General features: G+C 33.0%; 2 protein-coding genes across 2 annotated transcripts; both read right to left on the bottom strand.

Moving 5' to 3' along the window:
• Positions 1 to 429: 429 nt before the first annotated feature.
• Positions 430 to 3,448, bottom strand: LOC123891003 (classical arabinogalactan protein 9). Its single transcript, XM_045940779.1, has 5 exons — positions 3,252 to 3,448; positions 2,956 to 3,054; positions 2,185 to 2,865; positions 2,029 to 2,086; positions 430 to 1,104 (listed from the first exon to the last, which is right to left on the bottom strand). The coding sequence occupies exons 2-5, from the start codon at positions 3,014 to 3,016 to the stop codon at positions 960 to 962; spliced, it is 945 nt and encodes a 314-aa protein (XP_045796735.1). The 5' UTR covers positions 3,017 to 3,054; positions 3,252 to 3,448; the 3' UTR covers positions 430 to 959.
• A 1,626-nt stretch (positions 3,449 to 5,074) lies between these two features.
• Positions 5,075 to 10,889, bottom strand: LOC123891002 (serine/threonine-protein kinase haspin homolog). Its single transcript, XM_045940778.1, has 14 exons — positions 10,625 to 10,889; positions 10,449 to 10,541; positions 9,792 to 9,885; positions 9,032 to 9,588; positions 8,284 to 8,407; positions 8,022 to 8,131; positions 7,684 to 7,795; positions 7,028 to 7,120; positions 6,875 to 6,936; positions 6,663 to 6,796; positions 6,506 to 6,576; positions 6,376 to 6,428; positions 5,803 to 5,869; positions 5,075 to 5,464 (listed from the first exon to the last, which is right to left on the bottom strand). The coding sequence occupies exons 1-14, from the start codon at positions 10,813 to 10,815 to the stop codon at positions 5,333 to 5,335; spliced, it is 1,893 nt and encodes a 630-aa protein (XP_045796734.1). The 5' UTR covers positions 10,816 to 10,889; the 3' UTR covers positions 5,075 to 5,332.
• Between the last annotated feature and the right edge of the window lie 6,656 nt (positions 10,890 to 17,545).

Below are 17,545 nucleotides of genomic sequence, written 5' to 3'. Positions count from 1 at the left end.
GTTTCATTCTTATTTAGCCAAATGGTATTAATAACTTAATATTGTGTGCCCTTGTTTACGAGTTTTCATTGGTACGGGCTGAAGGTTGCCACCACGAGTCAGTCAGTTTGGGAGACCTAAGGCAGTTCTTCATGCACCGGATAGGATAGTATACATAGCTTGCCGAATGGAAATGCATGCTACGAAAACATCAACCGTCAACTCAAGTACAATTCCACAATTACTACATGAGATTAACCTCTGGTGAATTGTTTTGGAACCGTCAACTCAAATGAGCCAACAGTACTTGGTTTATTGTTTGATGTTATTCGAATTCGAAACAGTACTCGGCAACAAATTACTAACCACCAATGGTGTTTTTGTACAGAAATGCATGATATTAGTCTAATGCAATATGGACAAACACTAACAGCATTTCATAACAGATGGTTACTCATTTAAATAAATTTCATTCATATTTCACTCATTGAAGAATAAAGATGGCAGTGTAAAATCATAGTGACTTCACATATTGCATTTCTAAGCATACATTTTGAGTGGTAGCTCGTAAGTCTTCCCAATTTTACAAACACCATAGTTGTTGCTTTCTCATGATATGAAATTGTTCCCTTCACCATCTACTTCACAGTACCTTCATTTAAACTCTAACCACATAACTTATTTTGTTGAATAAAAATCCCTTCATCTATATATGCAAATGAATTTCCAAAACAAACAATGCAGTACACACTAATCTACATAAAGTCCTAATATACTAGTTTCTGAACCTGATTATAGCCAAGACGTCGCTATTATTTCCGCAGTTGAAGTTCTTTCACTTAAGCTAGAGTTAAACAGATTGAGGAACTCATTCAGCTATCATCATCATCATCATCATCACAAAGTCTCTACTACTCTAATGTCTTTCTACACCTGCATGTGTGTAGAATTGTATACAAACTCCAACCTGGCAAACTTATCTATGGACTCATACTGAGCATTCCACTGACAAATAATGTCACCAGAACCATGCAGCTTATGAAAGGTCTCAGACCAGTTGAATGAGAGGAATCCAGTGGAGAGCTTTGAGGCCCCAAACCGAATGAAGGTGAGGTTGTACCAGAGCTGCAAAAGATAGGAATAAAGAAGACAATGATTAGTAGTATTCCCTGGCCTTGTTCCATACTATTGATGTTTTATGAAATAATAAATCAATATACACTAAGAAAGTGATTATGTGTTTGGATTGGCTAATTTGAATTATCTACTAAGATAAGCATTTCAGAGGCTGTTTGGGTAAGTTCATAAAAACATAGTATGATATGACCATAAGTTGTTTTCATAAGCTCTCCATGATATTAGCTTGTGCAAAGTGAAAACAACTTATAGCTTATGTGAAAACAACTTGAGTTTATTTTATCTTTTGTTATATAAATAGCTGATACATAAGCACCTATATCATAGTTGTTTATGCCATAAGTTGTTTATCCAAGCAAGGCCTAAAATATGCTTATTTATCCCTAGTATTTGTCATTGATTGCAATACATGTTTCTAAGTTACCTTTCCATATAAGGTTTGGTTACAAAAAAGACATTGATTAGGCCTTAAATTTCTAAAACACCAATAGTTTTGAAATAAACTAAAAAAAATTAGGGCCTGTTTGAAGAAATTGGATCATCTTCTTCTCTTTTGTCTCCTTTCCTCTCCTAACTCTCTATAAGAGAGAGAAGGAGACGATCCAAGTCCATGTTTGAATTGGTTTGTTTGAGCTTATCTACTAACATAAACACCTTTGAGACTGTTTGGAAGAACTTATAAAAACAACTTATGACATGTTCATAATAAATTGTTTTTATCTTATAGAAACAAGCTTATAAGTTATTTTAGCATAACCTCTCCATAACAACTTATAGAAACATACTTATAGCTTATACAAAAACAGTTTGACTTTATTTTAGTTTTCATTTTGGAAATAAATAGCTTACAATAAACACTTATATATGATAAGCGCTTATGCTATAAGATTTCCCTTCTTAGTTCTCACTTACCCGCCGGTAGTTGGGCTTGCTCCTCCTGAAGATGATGGGAAGATACAAGTTCCAGTACCTAGTCACAATTCAAAAGACTATTCTTCAGAACAGTTCTTACAATATCATGAAACATAATATATGAAAAATTAAGATATGAAACTACTAAGATCTTACTAGGATTTATGCTAACAACAGCAGCAACCCCTCCAAAGTCACAGCTAGTAGGTGCAGGATTCTTTTGATAGTAACTATTGAAAGCAAAAGAAGCATGATTTTGAAGTGAATTTGGATTATAACAGCTTCCACCTTGTTGTATCTGTGAACAATCAGCACCTTTTCCACAAGCATAATCTAATGCTGTTTGTAGTGTAGTTTGTGGTGTTCCAGGTTTAGCCACACACCAACTACCTCCTCCTTGAGGATTTGTGCCTGTGCTTGTAGTAGGAGGAGGATTTGTCACAGGAACTGTTCCTGTTCCTCCTGATAATGGTGCTGGTGGTGGATAAGAATTCACAGGGTTTGTTCCTGTTCCTGGAACTGTTATTGGAGCTGTAACAGGTACTGGTGTATTTGCTGGATTTGTTGGTGGTGCTGATGAAACAGGTGGTGTAGTAGAAGGAACTAGATTTGTTGTACCTGGATTTGTTGGTGGAACAGGATTGGTTGATGGAACTGTGATTATTGTTGGTGTTTCTGAAGGTGTAGTTGATGCTGGATTTGTAGGGAAACCTGTGTCTTGTAGAATTCTCATAATCCTATTGTTATGATCTTTTACAGATAACTGAATCTGAGATTTTGAGATCTTGCTTTTTTTAAGGAATCTGGTTCCAGAAAAAGTTAAAAATGCATTGTTTCCTGCAAAGAATGTTAAAATAGCATTATTTAGAGTCTAAAAATAGCATTAAGCAATGTTGACAAGATGAAAAGTGATTACTTATAACTTACCAGAACAGAAGAAAATGAGAAAAGAGAGGAACAAGAAGCATAGAGAAGCTTTATTTGCCATGATGAAATGAGAGAGTGTTTCTGGAATTTAGAATGGAGCTGTTGGAATGCTAGTGTGAGTATGTATTGCTTATAAAAACATAGGATAAAATAGAGAACATTAAAGAAAAATCACAAAGGGTTGATAAGGTAATGAAATAAAGTTATAAAGGTTAGGTAAAAATAAAAGTGAGAAATAAAAGATTGAAAAAGATGTTTTAAATTTAAGTTGAAATGACAAGAGAAAAATATGTTACTTTGTTACTAAGGAAATGTTTTTTTGGTCTGAATATCACACAGTGCTACTATTTGCAGAAAGAAGCAAAATGAAAATGGCTTTATTGGCTTTCTTTGTAGTATTCTCCAAAGCTTTAATACTCCTTTTATTGCTACTAGTACTCAATGTGCATTATCTAGCTGCTTCTTTTTTTAGTTGACACAAATTTATCATATGCATTGAATTGAATTTAACAGGTGTTGGTATGAGAGGAACTGGGGCTGGGACACACATGCCCTGCTTTTTTAATCTTTTGGCTTATGATTAATTTTATTTAGGGTATGCACACATAACTATGTTATAGCCGTTGGATTCCCTGACTGTGACTCAGTCATGAATCATAAACTGGCTGATGTACCAACGGCATAATCAAAGTGGCACTTGTTGAATTAAGACAAAACAGTACTAAATAGTTTATGAAAAAATTGTTAATAAGTGTGCTCTTATGATTTTTTGATTTGCCATACATTTTCTCCACTATAGATAATTATATTAAGTCAATGTTAAATAAGTACTAAATATGAAAATCTATAAATTAAATTAAATTTTAGTTTTTATTAACCAAAAAAAAAAAATTAAATTTTAGTTTGTTATATTGTAGATGAATAGTCTCTTCCTAGAAATCAAATTCTTATTGTGAAAACAGTTTCTCCACTTGTAAGTTTAATAGTGTTACAAAAAAAAAGTCTCACAATCACAAGGTTGCACGTGTTAATTGTTTGGAGTGATATAGAAAGCAAAATATAATAATATACAATGTCGGTGTGGTGATAAAGGTAAAAATGGGACCAGGATTTCATGCATTCGAATTTTTGGTGTAATCGTGTAGTCACTTGATTTATAGCCGTCCGATCAAGATCAGACGGTCATGATTTAAAACTGTATTTATTAACTGCATTTATCTAAACCGTCTGATTATGATCGGACGGCTATAAAACGACTGCATTGAAAATTCGATTGCACATGATCCATTTCGGTAAAAATGAGGTAAGAATAAAACAAAATTGAGGATCTAAAGCTTTGGTCGACATAGCATCCGTTTAGTTTGACATGTTTGTAACTCCAAACACGAATTTATTATTGCTTACGCCGTGAGACTTTTCACAATCGATATTCTCTCGCGCCCAATACATGAATAACGAGAGGATGTGAATGAAATTAAAAGTATTAGTAGGTCCAAAAATTTTAATGTAAGTTTCATAGTTCTAGCTGTCCAAGGGTCAATAGTGCAAAACTAATTAGAACTAAAGTGGCAGTTTTCTTTTTCCTAAGATGATAAAAAATCTCAACCAAAAATGCATGTTGAACGATCAGGGACAAGCCAGGTGGAATAATCTATTCTGCATTTTTCTGCCTGCTCCCTTTTAAAATTCATTAGGAAAAAAAGTTGTACTGTATGAGTAGGTGTCTAGCCGAAAGCAAAGCAAGACAGTGCAAGTAATGGGGCCAGTGTAGTGGTACGTATCAAAAAGGGACCACTCAATCTTCAAACCACAAAACATAGGCAACAAAACAACACTAGCCCTCAATTGTTTTCCTCTTGAGTTAAGCAAACTATAGGATTACTGCACAAGTCAAGAAAGAGCAAACCAAGCAAAAGTATTATCTGATATAAAATTGTGAAAAATGCTAACACAAGTCCTCTAATGAACCAAATGAGCTAACTTTTGCAGAGAAAATAAGTACTTATTACTTCAACAAGTATTTAGCTTATATTTTCAAGACATACTGACTGCATAACTGCATGCTTTTATCGATCGCAGTGGATCCATTTTCTATAAAATACCGGCTTCTAAATAGAAAACTTACGCCACATGAATAACGGGAGGAAAACTTGAATGTAATATATTTTTCAACACATTCTTGCATTAGTTGAAATTTAAATTAATCCCACTAAATTATGTTGATCCCACAAAAGTTTAGTGGAATCCATTCATATAAGTCTATAGGGGATGCATATATACAAAAAGATGAGCTAGAAATCTAACAAGTTAACAAAAAATCAACGGCTCAACTAAATCCTGTCATAATTAACAAGTAAATAGCAGCGGTTTATCTCGTTTAAGCCATTAGGTCAGATTCAACAAACAAGTCAGTGAAGAAAGGATCAAAAATTGCTTCCTTGGCCGAATCATACTTGTCGAGACGTTTCTTCAAGGAGCGCAGATCTCTCTCATCCTTTGAAGTACGTTCCTGCAAATGCAATATGCAACTGTTCATTAATCATTATACACCACTGCTTTCTGTTGAGTGACATTGTTGATTAGTTTAAGACTAGAGTTTGTGAGCACCCAAAAACTTTCCTGTTAGTCTATTATATTAATAACACTGATTTTCTAATCATTAACTATTATAAGAGTGACATATATTAAAAACGAGTTATGCAAAATGGTATAACATCAAAAGTATGCATGGCAAGATTTAGAGTTATATCTAAACCTGAAAATTGCAATTCCACGACATTCAACATCCATATGGAAAATATGGCAAAAACTAGCATGTGGTTTGTTAAAAATAGAGACAAGACTTACAAATGATTTCTTCGTGAGGAGTATGTCTACCAAGTAGACCAACCATAAAACATTTGTTTTAGGAAAACTGCAAAATTGAAAAGGCAACAGAGATTTAGTTTCCGAGGAATACAAAAAACAATAAAGAACATTGCTACTTCTATGCTTATATAAAAATAAAATAAAAAACATTGCAACTTCTATACCGCCGGACTAATGTAATATCAAATCAAACTATTATATTGCCATCAAATAATTCTTGAAACAGTTGAATGTTATGTTAAAATTTGTGTATACAAACAAAAATTTCCATGTAGATAGAATGCCAAAAGAGGGGATTTATCGTTTACAAGGAAGACTTGACTTGAGAAGAATCTCATATCTACAAGAGTACAACATACATCACATTGGTATGTTTTTGCCCAGAGTAGTACAACAAATAGGTTAGGTATTTTACACTTAATCACTCTTTCGCACTCAAATAGACAATCCATGTGCACACACAAAATGTGACGATTATAACCAAGCATTCAAGTTCTTGTTGTCCAAGTAGGGTGAAAATTGGCAATAATAAAATGAATGTGCGAATCTTACCTTCCTTCCCACCAATCTTCAGTCACATCCTTCATCCTCCGATATGTTTCTGACTGCATGTGAATGGGATAGTTAGATCCATAAACTCAACCCAACAGAACTATTACATCCCGAAATAAGCATTTCTTACCTGTTTGTCCCCTTTTGGACCTTTAAATAGGTCAGGATCAGAGGAAAGATCTAAGTACAGTATGCTATCACCTGTGCAAATAGGACAACAGTTAATCATAACATGTGACAAATTTAACATCCGATAGCATATTTGAGGCAGGTATTCAAGCACTCACCCGTGTTTATTCTTGATAGAGTAAAGTCAATGATAGATATTATCAATCCATATGTTTTGACTAACAAGTTTCTGCCATCAAGAGTGAACTGCAACTTTGCAGAATCATCACTTCGGCTGACAAGTATGTTTCCCCTAACCAATTCGATATTCATAAATTAGTAATCTCACAAATACAATGAAAGCATATATAGTCGTTGCATGACCACCCACCAGTGAAGATCTCGATGTTCGAATTCATAGGCAGACTCGGCCACAGCAAGCCCAGCTGCAACCTGTATTTTATGATGGAAATAATAAAATAGTAATAATCCTTCATTAAGCTGGAAGCATTTAGCATGTGCAATAATAACATGTACAACATACCTGAACCAGTAAAGTCTTTGCCTCATCAAAATTAAGGAGCACAAAACTTTCAAGATCCTTCCCACCATGTTGTTGTACGAAGACCATGTAGCACTAAACATGACCACATGTTAGTATATTGAACTTATGCACATTCAACTGTTAAATGCACATATTCTTGCTTGGAAAATGTAGTCATTAGGGCTCACTTTGGATTTACTTGTAGCTTATTGAAGCTTCATCAACTAAGATAAATATTTGGTTCTTAGTTTACATTAAGAAAAAGTTCTGATAAGATTATATGTATTTATAGAGAAGATGAGAAGCTATTATTTAGAAGACTCATAGCCATCGTAAGATTTTAACTTTTCCCATCCTACAATATTAATGTGTTGAAAAGTTTATCCATACTGGTTCTTGATCTATCGAAGAATAGATTGTTCGTTCAGTACAGCATACAGTGAGCAACCAAATACTATATACTCATTTCTATCCTTTCAAATCCATTTTTTCATAACGCATCACAGAACTAAAAAGTAAAAACTACTTATTTCACTGAAGAAGCTGGTATGTTAAAAACTCATGTCTATCATTTATGTCCACAACAATATTATTGTAAGTGAAATGTAAATTAGAAATACTCGCAAGTCCATAATCAACACGGCAAAACAGGATACCTGTTGTTCTGGGAATTCTTTTGGATGATCATTCTCTGAATTATGCTTGTGATCCCATTCTTCCCATGCTCGAATCAGAGCTGCATCATAAGAACCTTGGCATACCCTAAATCTGTCACAGAAAACGAGCCACACATAGATGAGGCAGTGCTTGGGGGCAAAATGAACAAAAATTTGGGCTCAGGGAATAGAGCAAAGCAACTTTTAAGCTATGTGTGAAGAACCCAAAGTACAAACCAAAGGTGGAAAAGTAAAAAACTATGGTTAGTGGTAAAATTGAAAATAAAAAAAAAATTGTTTTGATCAGCATCTTAAAATTATTTAAGTCAGATACTCACTCTATGGATTCTATGAACGTGCCGCATAGATTGTTAGAAAGTCCATCACTTCCTCTTAATTGATTAAGAGTTTTGCAAAGAAGCACCTCCTCCAGCAATTCTTCTGATCTCTGTAGTATGTACATAAAGCCGCATAGTTCATTAACAACATACTGATCAAGATGTTTCATCAAATATTCTGACTGAAATATGGTGAACATGTTTTATTTGGAAAAAACCGCTCTTGGGGACAATAGTATTACAATATAAACGCTACGGTTACCTTTTGGACTTCTCCATTCACTCTGAAGTCTCCATCAAAAGGAACTATTTTGCATACACAATTCCCAACCTTGAAAGCTTCTCCATATGTTCCTTCGCCAACTTTCACAACTTTTTCTGAACCACTGGAAAAAAAAAAGTGGTATTCCTATACGAATGAGCTCATAGAATAATAAAACAAAAAAATCCTTTGGGATGTAAGTAAAAATGGCATCATAGCGATTATTAATTACAATTATGGCACTTCTCAATTGAAATTGACTGAAGTATAGTACACTAGGTTTGAGGCGCTTTACATGATTTTGGCGAGAATATATTTTCAAATAACTAGGGGAATAATGCACACAAATGAACCTTGCATCATCCTTAATGCAAATTACAAACAGGAAAAATTAAAAACAACGCATTCCCTTGTGATCTTCAAGGGGAAATTTGATATTTATTTGCAGTTTAACAGATGATGATCATCCGAAAACTATATTTATAAAGGAAAAACATATTTAACTCATTAATTAACCGAACATCAGAATCACATTCCAATAGTAACTATACACAAAATTGTCATGCAATAGCAAACTAATATTAAGAATACCAAGCACCAAAAAAGCATCTATTGTAGCCACGGCCCACGGCTATAGAAGTGTGGCACAGGAAGTAGAAAAAAATTGTCTCTCAAAGCACTAACTTGCACAAACCTTTGTACCCTAAAAACAAAGATAACATGTGTTACTAAGAAACAAGGAACGTACCTATATCTAGAGAACAGATCTTGTAACATAGAAGGTGCAGACTGTCCACAAATTTCTAAAAGAACGGCAAATGGGTTATTATGGTCATCATATATTGAGGATGATGTTGATGTCAGAGAAAGTTTCTTTACACCAACTTCTATATCTTCAGAATCTTCAATCTTAATATGAATTGCATCGTTTAAACTTCTTTTACTTTCTCCAGTTTTGAAGTTATGCGGTTGTGAGTTTCTTAGCTCACTTTGATCCAGTGATTTCAATCTCAAGTCTGATAATTGGAAATCAATATCACGAATAGTTTCTAAATTCGTTGTTGGCGTATCAAGGATCTTGGATAGTGTGCTAGAGGGACCGCATCTGGAGTTTAATCTTCTGGAGTGTAACCATCTTTCTAATCTGGAGCATAGTGGCGGTATTGGGACCTCTTCTTCCACATTGCCTACAATCCATGACCCAACTTTCTTCGGAGAGGGGCTCTCCTCCATCAACTCAAAAGCATCAACCTCTTGAAAGTATGATATCTCCTTGTCAAAATTAGGTTGTTTAACATTCTTTCCCTACACATACAAAACAAACAAACAGTCTAAGTCTTCTAGAATAGAAAAACATGGATTTGGATATCATATGACATAATTTTTCAAAATGAAAAGAAATTCATATTTACCAACTTCTTCAGAAAAACTAAGATTATTAATTGGAGAAACATATGCAGAACATAAATTATTGATAAGTAGTAAAATGCAAGGTAACAAAAGCATACTTTGGGATGAGCAGGTGGTTTGCCTTTTCTTTTGTCCTTCTTTAGCTCAGGCTGATATACCATAGAAGCACCAACTGCTATACTTGTTCTCCCTCTGTTAAAAGGAATTTTCTAAAAATTAGACAAAAATTAACAAATAGATGTTTGGTTTCAATTTTGGATGAGGTAACAGTCCTCGTGAGTATAGTTCAGTTGGTACATTGCATATAATACGTAGGGATCGGGATTTGAGGTCTGCTATTCTCACTTATTCACCTTTAAAATGGTAAAATTCTAGCCAATATACTACTTGACCTGAAAAAAATTGATTCTAAATGTGTAAAATTAATTTTGACATGATTGGAAGTCCTCAAATAGAATTAATTGTGCTTCCAGAACTTATTCTAACTTCAAGATAGAATTTGTAGCTTTTGACTCTAATGTTGATTTTTACACTCTAGACTCTAGTCTCAACTCACTTTTACATTACATTAACATAAACCACTTCGAATTTGACTCACTTTCAAGTTTCAAGTAAGACCAATTTTACAAATTAAATTCATTCAAAATCAAATTTTGTAGCCACATAACCAAATTTAAGTGAAATTGAAAACAAAAAATGGGGGGTTTACTGGAAAAATAGGAAAGCGCCGAACTTTTGGGAAAATGAGAACAAACCTGGTGGAAAGTGATCGTTTCCAAGTAACTCGTTTATTCGGATCAGCGAAACTCACCCGACTGGGACGCCGGGGAATCTCATCGGAATGCTTCCTGCAAAAAAAAAAAAAAAATCAAAAAACGAAAACAGTTTGATAACCTAAAATAGTGAAGAGCGATGAAGAAGGAGGAGTTACGAGTTGACATGATTTGGTTCATTTCGAGGCTTTCTTCTGCGAAAAACGATATCGATTTGATTGGCTTGGTCTAGGTTTTCAGCGGCGACGATTTGTGACCATAAATCAAGGGATGGAGGGTTAGGGATTTCAGCAGTGGCTTTGCTGGTGCTGATGTTTCTGCTTCTGCTACTGCTTCTGTTCGTCGACATGGTTTGAAACGATGACTGGCGGGAATGTCTGCAATCAACGGTAAAACTTTCTCTTATTTGAAAACAAGAAGAAGCAGGAAAATGGATTGTCTACCTTTGAGGCACAAAAGGAACCTTACCTATCAAACTTTCTTATCCTCGAGATCAATCCGACATCCGTAATGAAGCCACGTGGCCCTCCCTTCACTGTTTTTTTTTTTTTTTTGTTACTGATATCGATTGATATAAAGGAGTTAGGATCCTCTCCATTTTCAATTCTTTCCATTTCCTCCATTATTATATAGTTTTGGGAATATAAATGTAAAAATGTGACATCAAGTGGGTCCAAATGTCATTTATACACCCCAAAATATTTAAAAACTTTGATAATGGAAGAAATAGAAAACATAAGAAATGGAGAGGATCTCAACTCGATATAAAGTTTTCATTGTCGTTATGATTTCAAAAGGATGAAAATGGACAAATCCATTAAGAGTATCATTTGTCACTTCTCTTGATTTTCCACCCACCTATCTATCAGTATCCTGAAGCTCCCTCACTTGGTAGTTAATTCTGACTAATTTCCGTCGAGAAACTTGTGGGACTCATAAAGTGGGTTCTTCACTTTCAAGTAATTTTTTCATACATGTGAGCTAGAAACCAAACATCTAACTATTTTGCTTAAAAAGATCAAAACGCTTACCACTTAGACTAATTTTTTATTGATCGCTATTTTCTTTATTATTATTAAAAAAAATAAACTAAAACCTAAAACTAGTCAACCAGATCTACTCTGAATGAAGTAAAATAAGTTGCCCGGATAACTTCTTTCGATTGCCACGTGAGAGAGATGAAGTGGGTGATTGATGAACATTTGATGTTAATGAATTTCTCCCCCTCCCCACATTTTTTGTACGGTGTATTCGGGCTTTAAAGTTCATACGCTTTTTGGAATAATAAATTCCGAATATTTATTATTAAATCCTTCATTTAAGAAGAGAAAAAATAGGTACGAATTAAGGTAGTCATGATTTAACCAAGTCATTGAGTTCAAGTAGTTAATGAGTTTCACCAAAAATGACGGATTTCGGGAGAACCCGGGTTTGATTCCTGGGTGGAACAACTTCTTGATCAAACTTTACTTACCTCGCGGCCGAACTCTAGACTATTAAGATCCATTTCCCCAAGAAACCAGATGGTTATAAAAAAAAGGTAGTCTTGATTTAACAGTGGTTAAATGTGCTTTGTTAGAATTTTATAAGTTCAAATTATAAAATACACTTTTCAAATAATTTATGGTACAAACTGTGAATTTCTCACAATAATCGCTTGGAATCTACTTCTATAATCTTAAACATATGCACCCAAATTTTAAAATCCATAAACATTGTAAAGTGGTATTTTTTATTTTAAAGAGATTCAAAGAAAACTATGGTGGGAAAGAAATTCACGAGAGACATTTCATATTAAGGGTTTTTTTTTTGTCTTGTGGCTAGAAATAAGGGAAGGTTTAAAATAGAAACACAATAGTTGTAGTTGTAGTAATATGTTAATTATAAATTATCACAATTAACATTAAAGTGTATTGTTTGATAGATAATTAAAGAGTAGCTTGAAGTGTCTCGTGAGCTTAACGCAGTTGGTAGGGACATCGCATATATTATGCAGAGTTGGAATTCGAATCCCGAACACTCCACTTATTTATCTTTAAGGTGTAATTTCTAGCCACTAGACTAATGGATCAAAAGAAAAAATGGCTTGCAATTGTAGTAATTAAGGAAGAGACCGTCCAAAATATTTTTCAAAAAACAATTGTGTTACATTGTGATCCTTTTCCATTCGTTTTCTCCATTTCCATTTTTTTTTAATACTAGTATCTAGTTCACTTGAGTGTCCAATCTAGTTCGAAGTCAGTTTTGACATTAAGTATTTTCAGCATTCTCCGGATCGCAGTTGCGAGAGATTGAATCATGGTCCTCTCTACGAAGTCCAACATCAATCACAATTGAATCAACTAATGATTGATACTCCATTTTCCCTTTGAATACAAACTCGATATTTCGAACCAAAAACTAAATGAGCATTACGAAAGATAATTGGAATTCCTCTGGCGGCTACCGTCGGTGTGCACAAATTGCATTCCATTCCATTCAATTGACTTGTGAAATCCAAATGTGAATCAATAATAATCATCACATCATATAAGTGTGAATTATTTCATTGGGACAATTATGTATGGCAAGAACTTTGGATAATGCCGCATTAACACCTCTAAATTGTTTTTGCTTAATTAGTGAGGCCCATAAGCATCCATGTAAACATTGACATGTTTGGCTTTATTGTTTGACTCATATAATTAATTTGTTGTCATTACACACACTTTGGCAATGTACATCATGAAGCTTCAAAATAGTGGAGCAATTCAAGACACATTGTTTTGACGTAGATGATTTAATTATGTGATTTGATCACTTAACAATAAAGTATGTATACAGTAATTACAATTCTAAACCTGTTGTGTCTTGTCCATAACATAATATGATTGTGGCTTAATTATAATTTGATTGAGATTGTGCTAGTATATTTCAATTTAAATTCGTTAGTCTATCTTTTTCAAAATTACAAGTGTCTCTATATTATTATTAATATTAGCCAAAGCAAACCCCACTTTTCCTTAACTCATCTTTCTGTTTTGTAACTTTCCTGTTTTGCAAATCTAGAAAGGTTTTGATGGTTTAAGTCTTTTTCCCTTGTAAAGAGATATTTAATCGTTTGACAAAAACACTGAAATTTCAGCATGGTTGTGGCCAATATTGTTTTAGACCTAAAACAAATGTTATGTTGATGTGAGGTCTTGAGTAAACTCAACACAATCAACCTTACATGGTCAAAAAGGAGGAATATGATCAATTTACACTAGCTCTTCATTCATCCTAAGTGATATTGGAGAATGTTTCTTAAAAAAACAAAATAGTAGTATTTTTACTTGAGTACAAAACAAAATAGTATAGGTTCCTCAACTATATTTGATTGATTTGAGATACAATAAAATATTAAATGTAAATATTTCTTGCGATCAACATTTGAACTTTAATTCGCTATATTCTAAAAGATGATATTAGTTACTTCTGGAGATAGAACTCTACGTAGTTACTTACTGCGTTAAAGTAGTAATTGATCTAGACCGTTCAATTTAAAACAAACAACCAAGATCTCAAATGTGTGAAATCGGTAAGATCCATGATACATAATCAGAACCATTGAATTATATACAGACCTTTGATAAAAGATGAAAATAATGGATAACTATAAAATTATTTAAATGTTAGTTCTTAAAAGTCCAAAAGAGGAATTACACACTTATCATCCTGGAATTATAGACTCTCATTAGTAAAATTATTTAAATGTTAATTAGTTCTTGATGATGATGTAATGAGTCATTACATCATCATCAACTAGAAATTGCACTTCTCTAAGTGAAAACTCAAACAAAGTACTTCCCTTGGCCAGATTGCATCCAAGGTTTGTTAACTAGTCAGCAACCCGATTTGCTTCTCTATATACATGCTTGAATTGAATTTCAATTTGTTGCTCGATTAACTCCCGAATCTTTGGCATCAATCTTCTACCGCGGATGATGTCATTCTTTGAACTTGTCAAGCATTGCAGAACTGTCGTAGAGTCAACTTGAACCTCGATCCTCATTATGTTTCTATCTTTTGCTATACTTATTCCTTCAAGAATTCCCCATAATTCTGCAACAAAGGCGCTACATGGACCCAAGGCTTTCGCAAAACCACATACCCAATTGCCACTTGTTTTTTTTATATGGGAGTGAGTTTCTCCTTCAAAATGAGTTGCAACTATAGAAATCAAATTAAATTTCTTTTTGTGAGGGAAATATTTATGAACTACTTTTTCGGTACAATGTGATCATACACAAACAAATATTTATCATTTTCTCATAATTTTTTTGGTCATATATACTCATAGGGTATCGTACTCTCCTCTTCAGTGACGGAGCCAGAAATTTTAGGTTGTGGGGGCGATAGAGTTAAATACAAAACAAAAAAATTTCATAATATGACAGTTGAACAAAAGTAAAGACACATTTACTCTTCTTCCGGGACAAATTAAAGGTTATATAGTGATTATTATTTTGTTATATATGAAAAAAAGAAGTTGGAATAGAACAACTTAGTGATAACAGTTTCTTTTGATTTAAAGAAGGGTCATGCTAACCGGTGCCCCCGGGGCACTGGTTAAGAAAACCAAAAAAAGAAATTTTAAAATTGTAAATAACACTTTTTAGATTTTCGAGGCGTTGACTGCACAAACTTCAATATGATATTACTATATTTGGTTCCTTAAACAGTGCCCCGGGGGCACTGTTTAGCATTTTCCTTTAAAGAATACTCCCTCCGATTTTATATACAAGCAACTTTTCATTTTTTAGGTTCATTCAATAGATATCATCTATTAAATCAACATATCTATATAATAGACTGAATATATTATCTATTGAATGAACCTAAAAAGTGAAAAAATGCTTATTTATGAGACCGAAAGAAATATATATATAAATTATGAAAGAGTTGATGCTTATATTTTGAATTTCGAAAATGCTAACTAATGCCCCTATGACACTAATTAATGGTAAATATATTAAAATATCTTAAAATTTGGGTAGTCAAATTCTTAAAAGTATAAAAGGTATTGTTTTCAATATAAATTTCACTTTTTAATTTTTTAACCAGTGCTCCAAAGAGACTAGTCAGCATAATCTTTAAATTTTAATCATTTAGAATTTTATATGTTAAATATATAGGTGGTTGTAATAAGTTGAACTAGTATGAATGTTGCAAATTTCATAGAGTGTGCATATGTTGGGTGGGAGTATTGGCATATAGTATATACGTTGCAATTTCAAAAAACATTGTGCAGGCACATGCCCCCATACTGATCTATGTAGCTCCGTCCCTGCTCCTCTTGCATGTAAAACTAAGCAATAAGCATGGTATGGTATGTGAATAAGATATTTAGGTTTGCAATAAACTTTCTTTGACCACATAATATGAATATGGACCACATACGCTATACGTGAAAGAATTAATTGAAGACCTTTCCTAGAGAGACCACTTTTCAAACCATTCATGATAAGATATATAAATCGATCACAAATCTTTAGAAACAAACTAAATTCAACGTAACATATATTTGCATGTCCCTTGTGACCACTTTTTCTACACATATATATTGAACACACAATTAATAGTTGTATATTTGTTCATCGTCATTAGCAGAGAATTAATGCATGTTTGTCTTTCTAATTTTGTTGAAATTATAAAGTGTAATTTTTACGACAAATTTATTGTGATACCTAACAAATATTAAGCCACTTAATTTTAATAGAGGGCAAGCAAGCAACACACTACATAGAAAGCAATAGCTAGTAATAAACAACACGTAAGAATTAACGATAGATTCAACACTTCACAAAAACTTTTCAACATAATTTTAATTCGGTGCTGTCTTTGATTATTTTTATTTTTGAAATGGACATGTCATGTGTGACTAAACATTATTTTTGTTGACTCGTCAAAACACATCACTAATCATGTAATGATCTTTATTAATAGCTTAGAAACAAAAACTAAAATAAGAGTTAAAAAACTGAATTTTTTTTAGAAAGAGTCACATCCTATGATAATCAGAAGCACGAGGTATTTTTACATATATTAAGTCGTTTTTCAGATTAGATGGACTCGTTGATAGTAGTTATAAGTGTGATCTCTAGATCATCCCAAATCACCTTCATCCAACTTTTTCTTCAAGAAGTAATTATTTATCTTCTTTTTTTCGTTAAGTAGTCTAATGACTAAAAATTTCACTTTTAAGGTGGATAAGTGAGATGATCGGATTTGAACCTCAACCCCCTGTATATATAATGACATATCCTTACCAACTTAGCTAAGCTCAGGGACAAGAAGTTATTTATCTTAATAAAATGCTTAGATGTATCTTAATAACACATATAAAGGAGACAAATGTAAAAAATATGGAGTATTTTCTCATAACTTGCATTCAATCTTTTAAACATTAAACATATATATTACTGTCCAAACATATATATATATATATATATATATATATATATATATATATATATATATATATATATATATATATATATATATATATATAGGTACCTTAACGTGCGTTCAAAAGTCACGTATTAGTATATCTCATTGTTTGGAGAAGGTTATTTTTTTACCTTTGTGATTGAAGAAGTTGTTTGTCATATTGTTGTAAGTGAATCTAATTTGTCTCATTTGATTTCGTAATTTAATTACCTTTCATATAATATAATATAATATAATAGTTGTATCTTATTATTAAGGTGGTATGGATAGTGTGTTGTTGGATTATCTCTTAAATTCGATGAAGTTAAAGTCCAGTTTTGCTAGTGTTAAATTTTAGAAATGATAGTTGAGTCTAATTTAACCCTATAAAATTGGCTTATAAGGTGGAGATTACCTCTTACTTATAAACTAATGTTTAGGTCATCTCAAATCCGATGTGAAACTTCTTAACACACTCTCACGTTTAGCGCTATTAGGCTTGATGCGTGCATATAAATGATAGGTGGCCCATTAATGGGTGGCCCACCAAATCTAGTAGACACTCTGATACCATTTTAAAAATGAGAGTTTGGTCTAACTCAACCAAAACCAATTTGTAACATGAGAAT

This window comes from Trifolium pratense, linkage group LG6, assembly GCF_020283565.1.
Source record: "Trifolium pratense cultivar HEN17-A07 linkage group LG6, ARS_RC_1.1, whole genome shotgun sequence".
NCBI classification, from domain to species: domain Eukaryota; kingdom Viridiplantae; phylum Streptophyta; class Magnoliopsida; order Fabales; family Fabaceae; genus Trifolium; species Trifolium pratense.
Note: the sequence above shows the minus strand (reverse complement) of the source record. Positions and strands in the feature narration are given on the sequence as shown.

What these genes read in the sequence shown, in the direction of transcription:
- LOC123891003 (XM_045940779.1), bottom strand. Translation starts at nt 3,016, where the DNA reads ATGGCAAATAAAGCTTCTCTATGCTTCTTGTTCCTCTCTTTTCTCATT. An exon ending in TGTTGTTAGCATAAATCCTA is followed by an intron (nt 2,087 to 2,184) that starts GTAAGATCTTAG and finishes AATTGTGACTAG; the next exon opens with GTACTGGAACTTGTATCTTC. An exon ending in GCAAGCCCAACTACCGGCGG is followed by an intron (nt 1,105 to 2,028) that starts GTAAGTGAGAAC and finishes TATCTTTTGCAG; the next exon opens with CTCTGGTACAACCTCACCTT.
- LOC123891002 (XM_045940778.1), bottom strand. Translation starts at nt 10,815, where the DNA reads ATGTCGACGAACAGAAGCAGTAGCAGAAGCAGAAACATCAGCACCAGC. An exon ending in GTCCAAAAGGGGACAAACAG is followed by an intron (nt 6,429 to 6,505) that starts GTAAGAAATGCT and finishes ATTCACATGCAG; the next exon opens with TCAGAAACATATCGGAGGAT. An exon ending in GAAGATTGGTGGGAAGGAAG is followed by an intron (nt 5,870 to 6,375) that starts GTAAGATTCGCA and finishes TCAATTTTGCAG; the next exon opens with TTTTCCTAAAACAAATGTTT.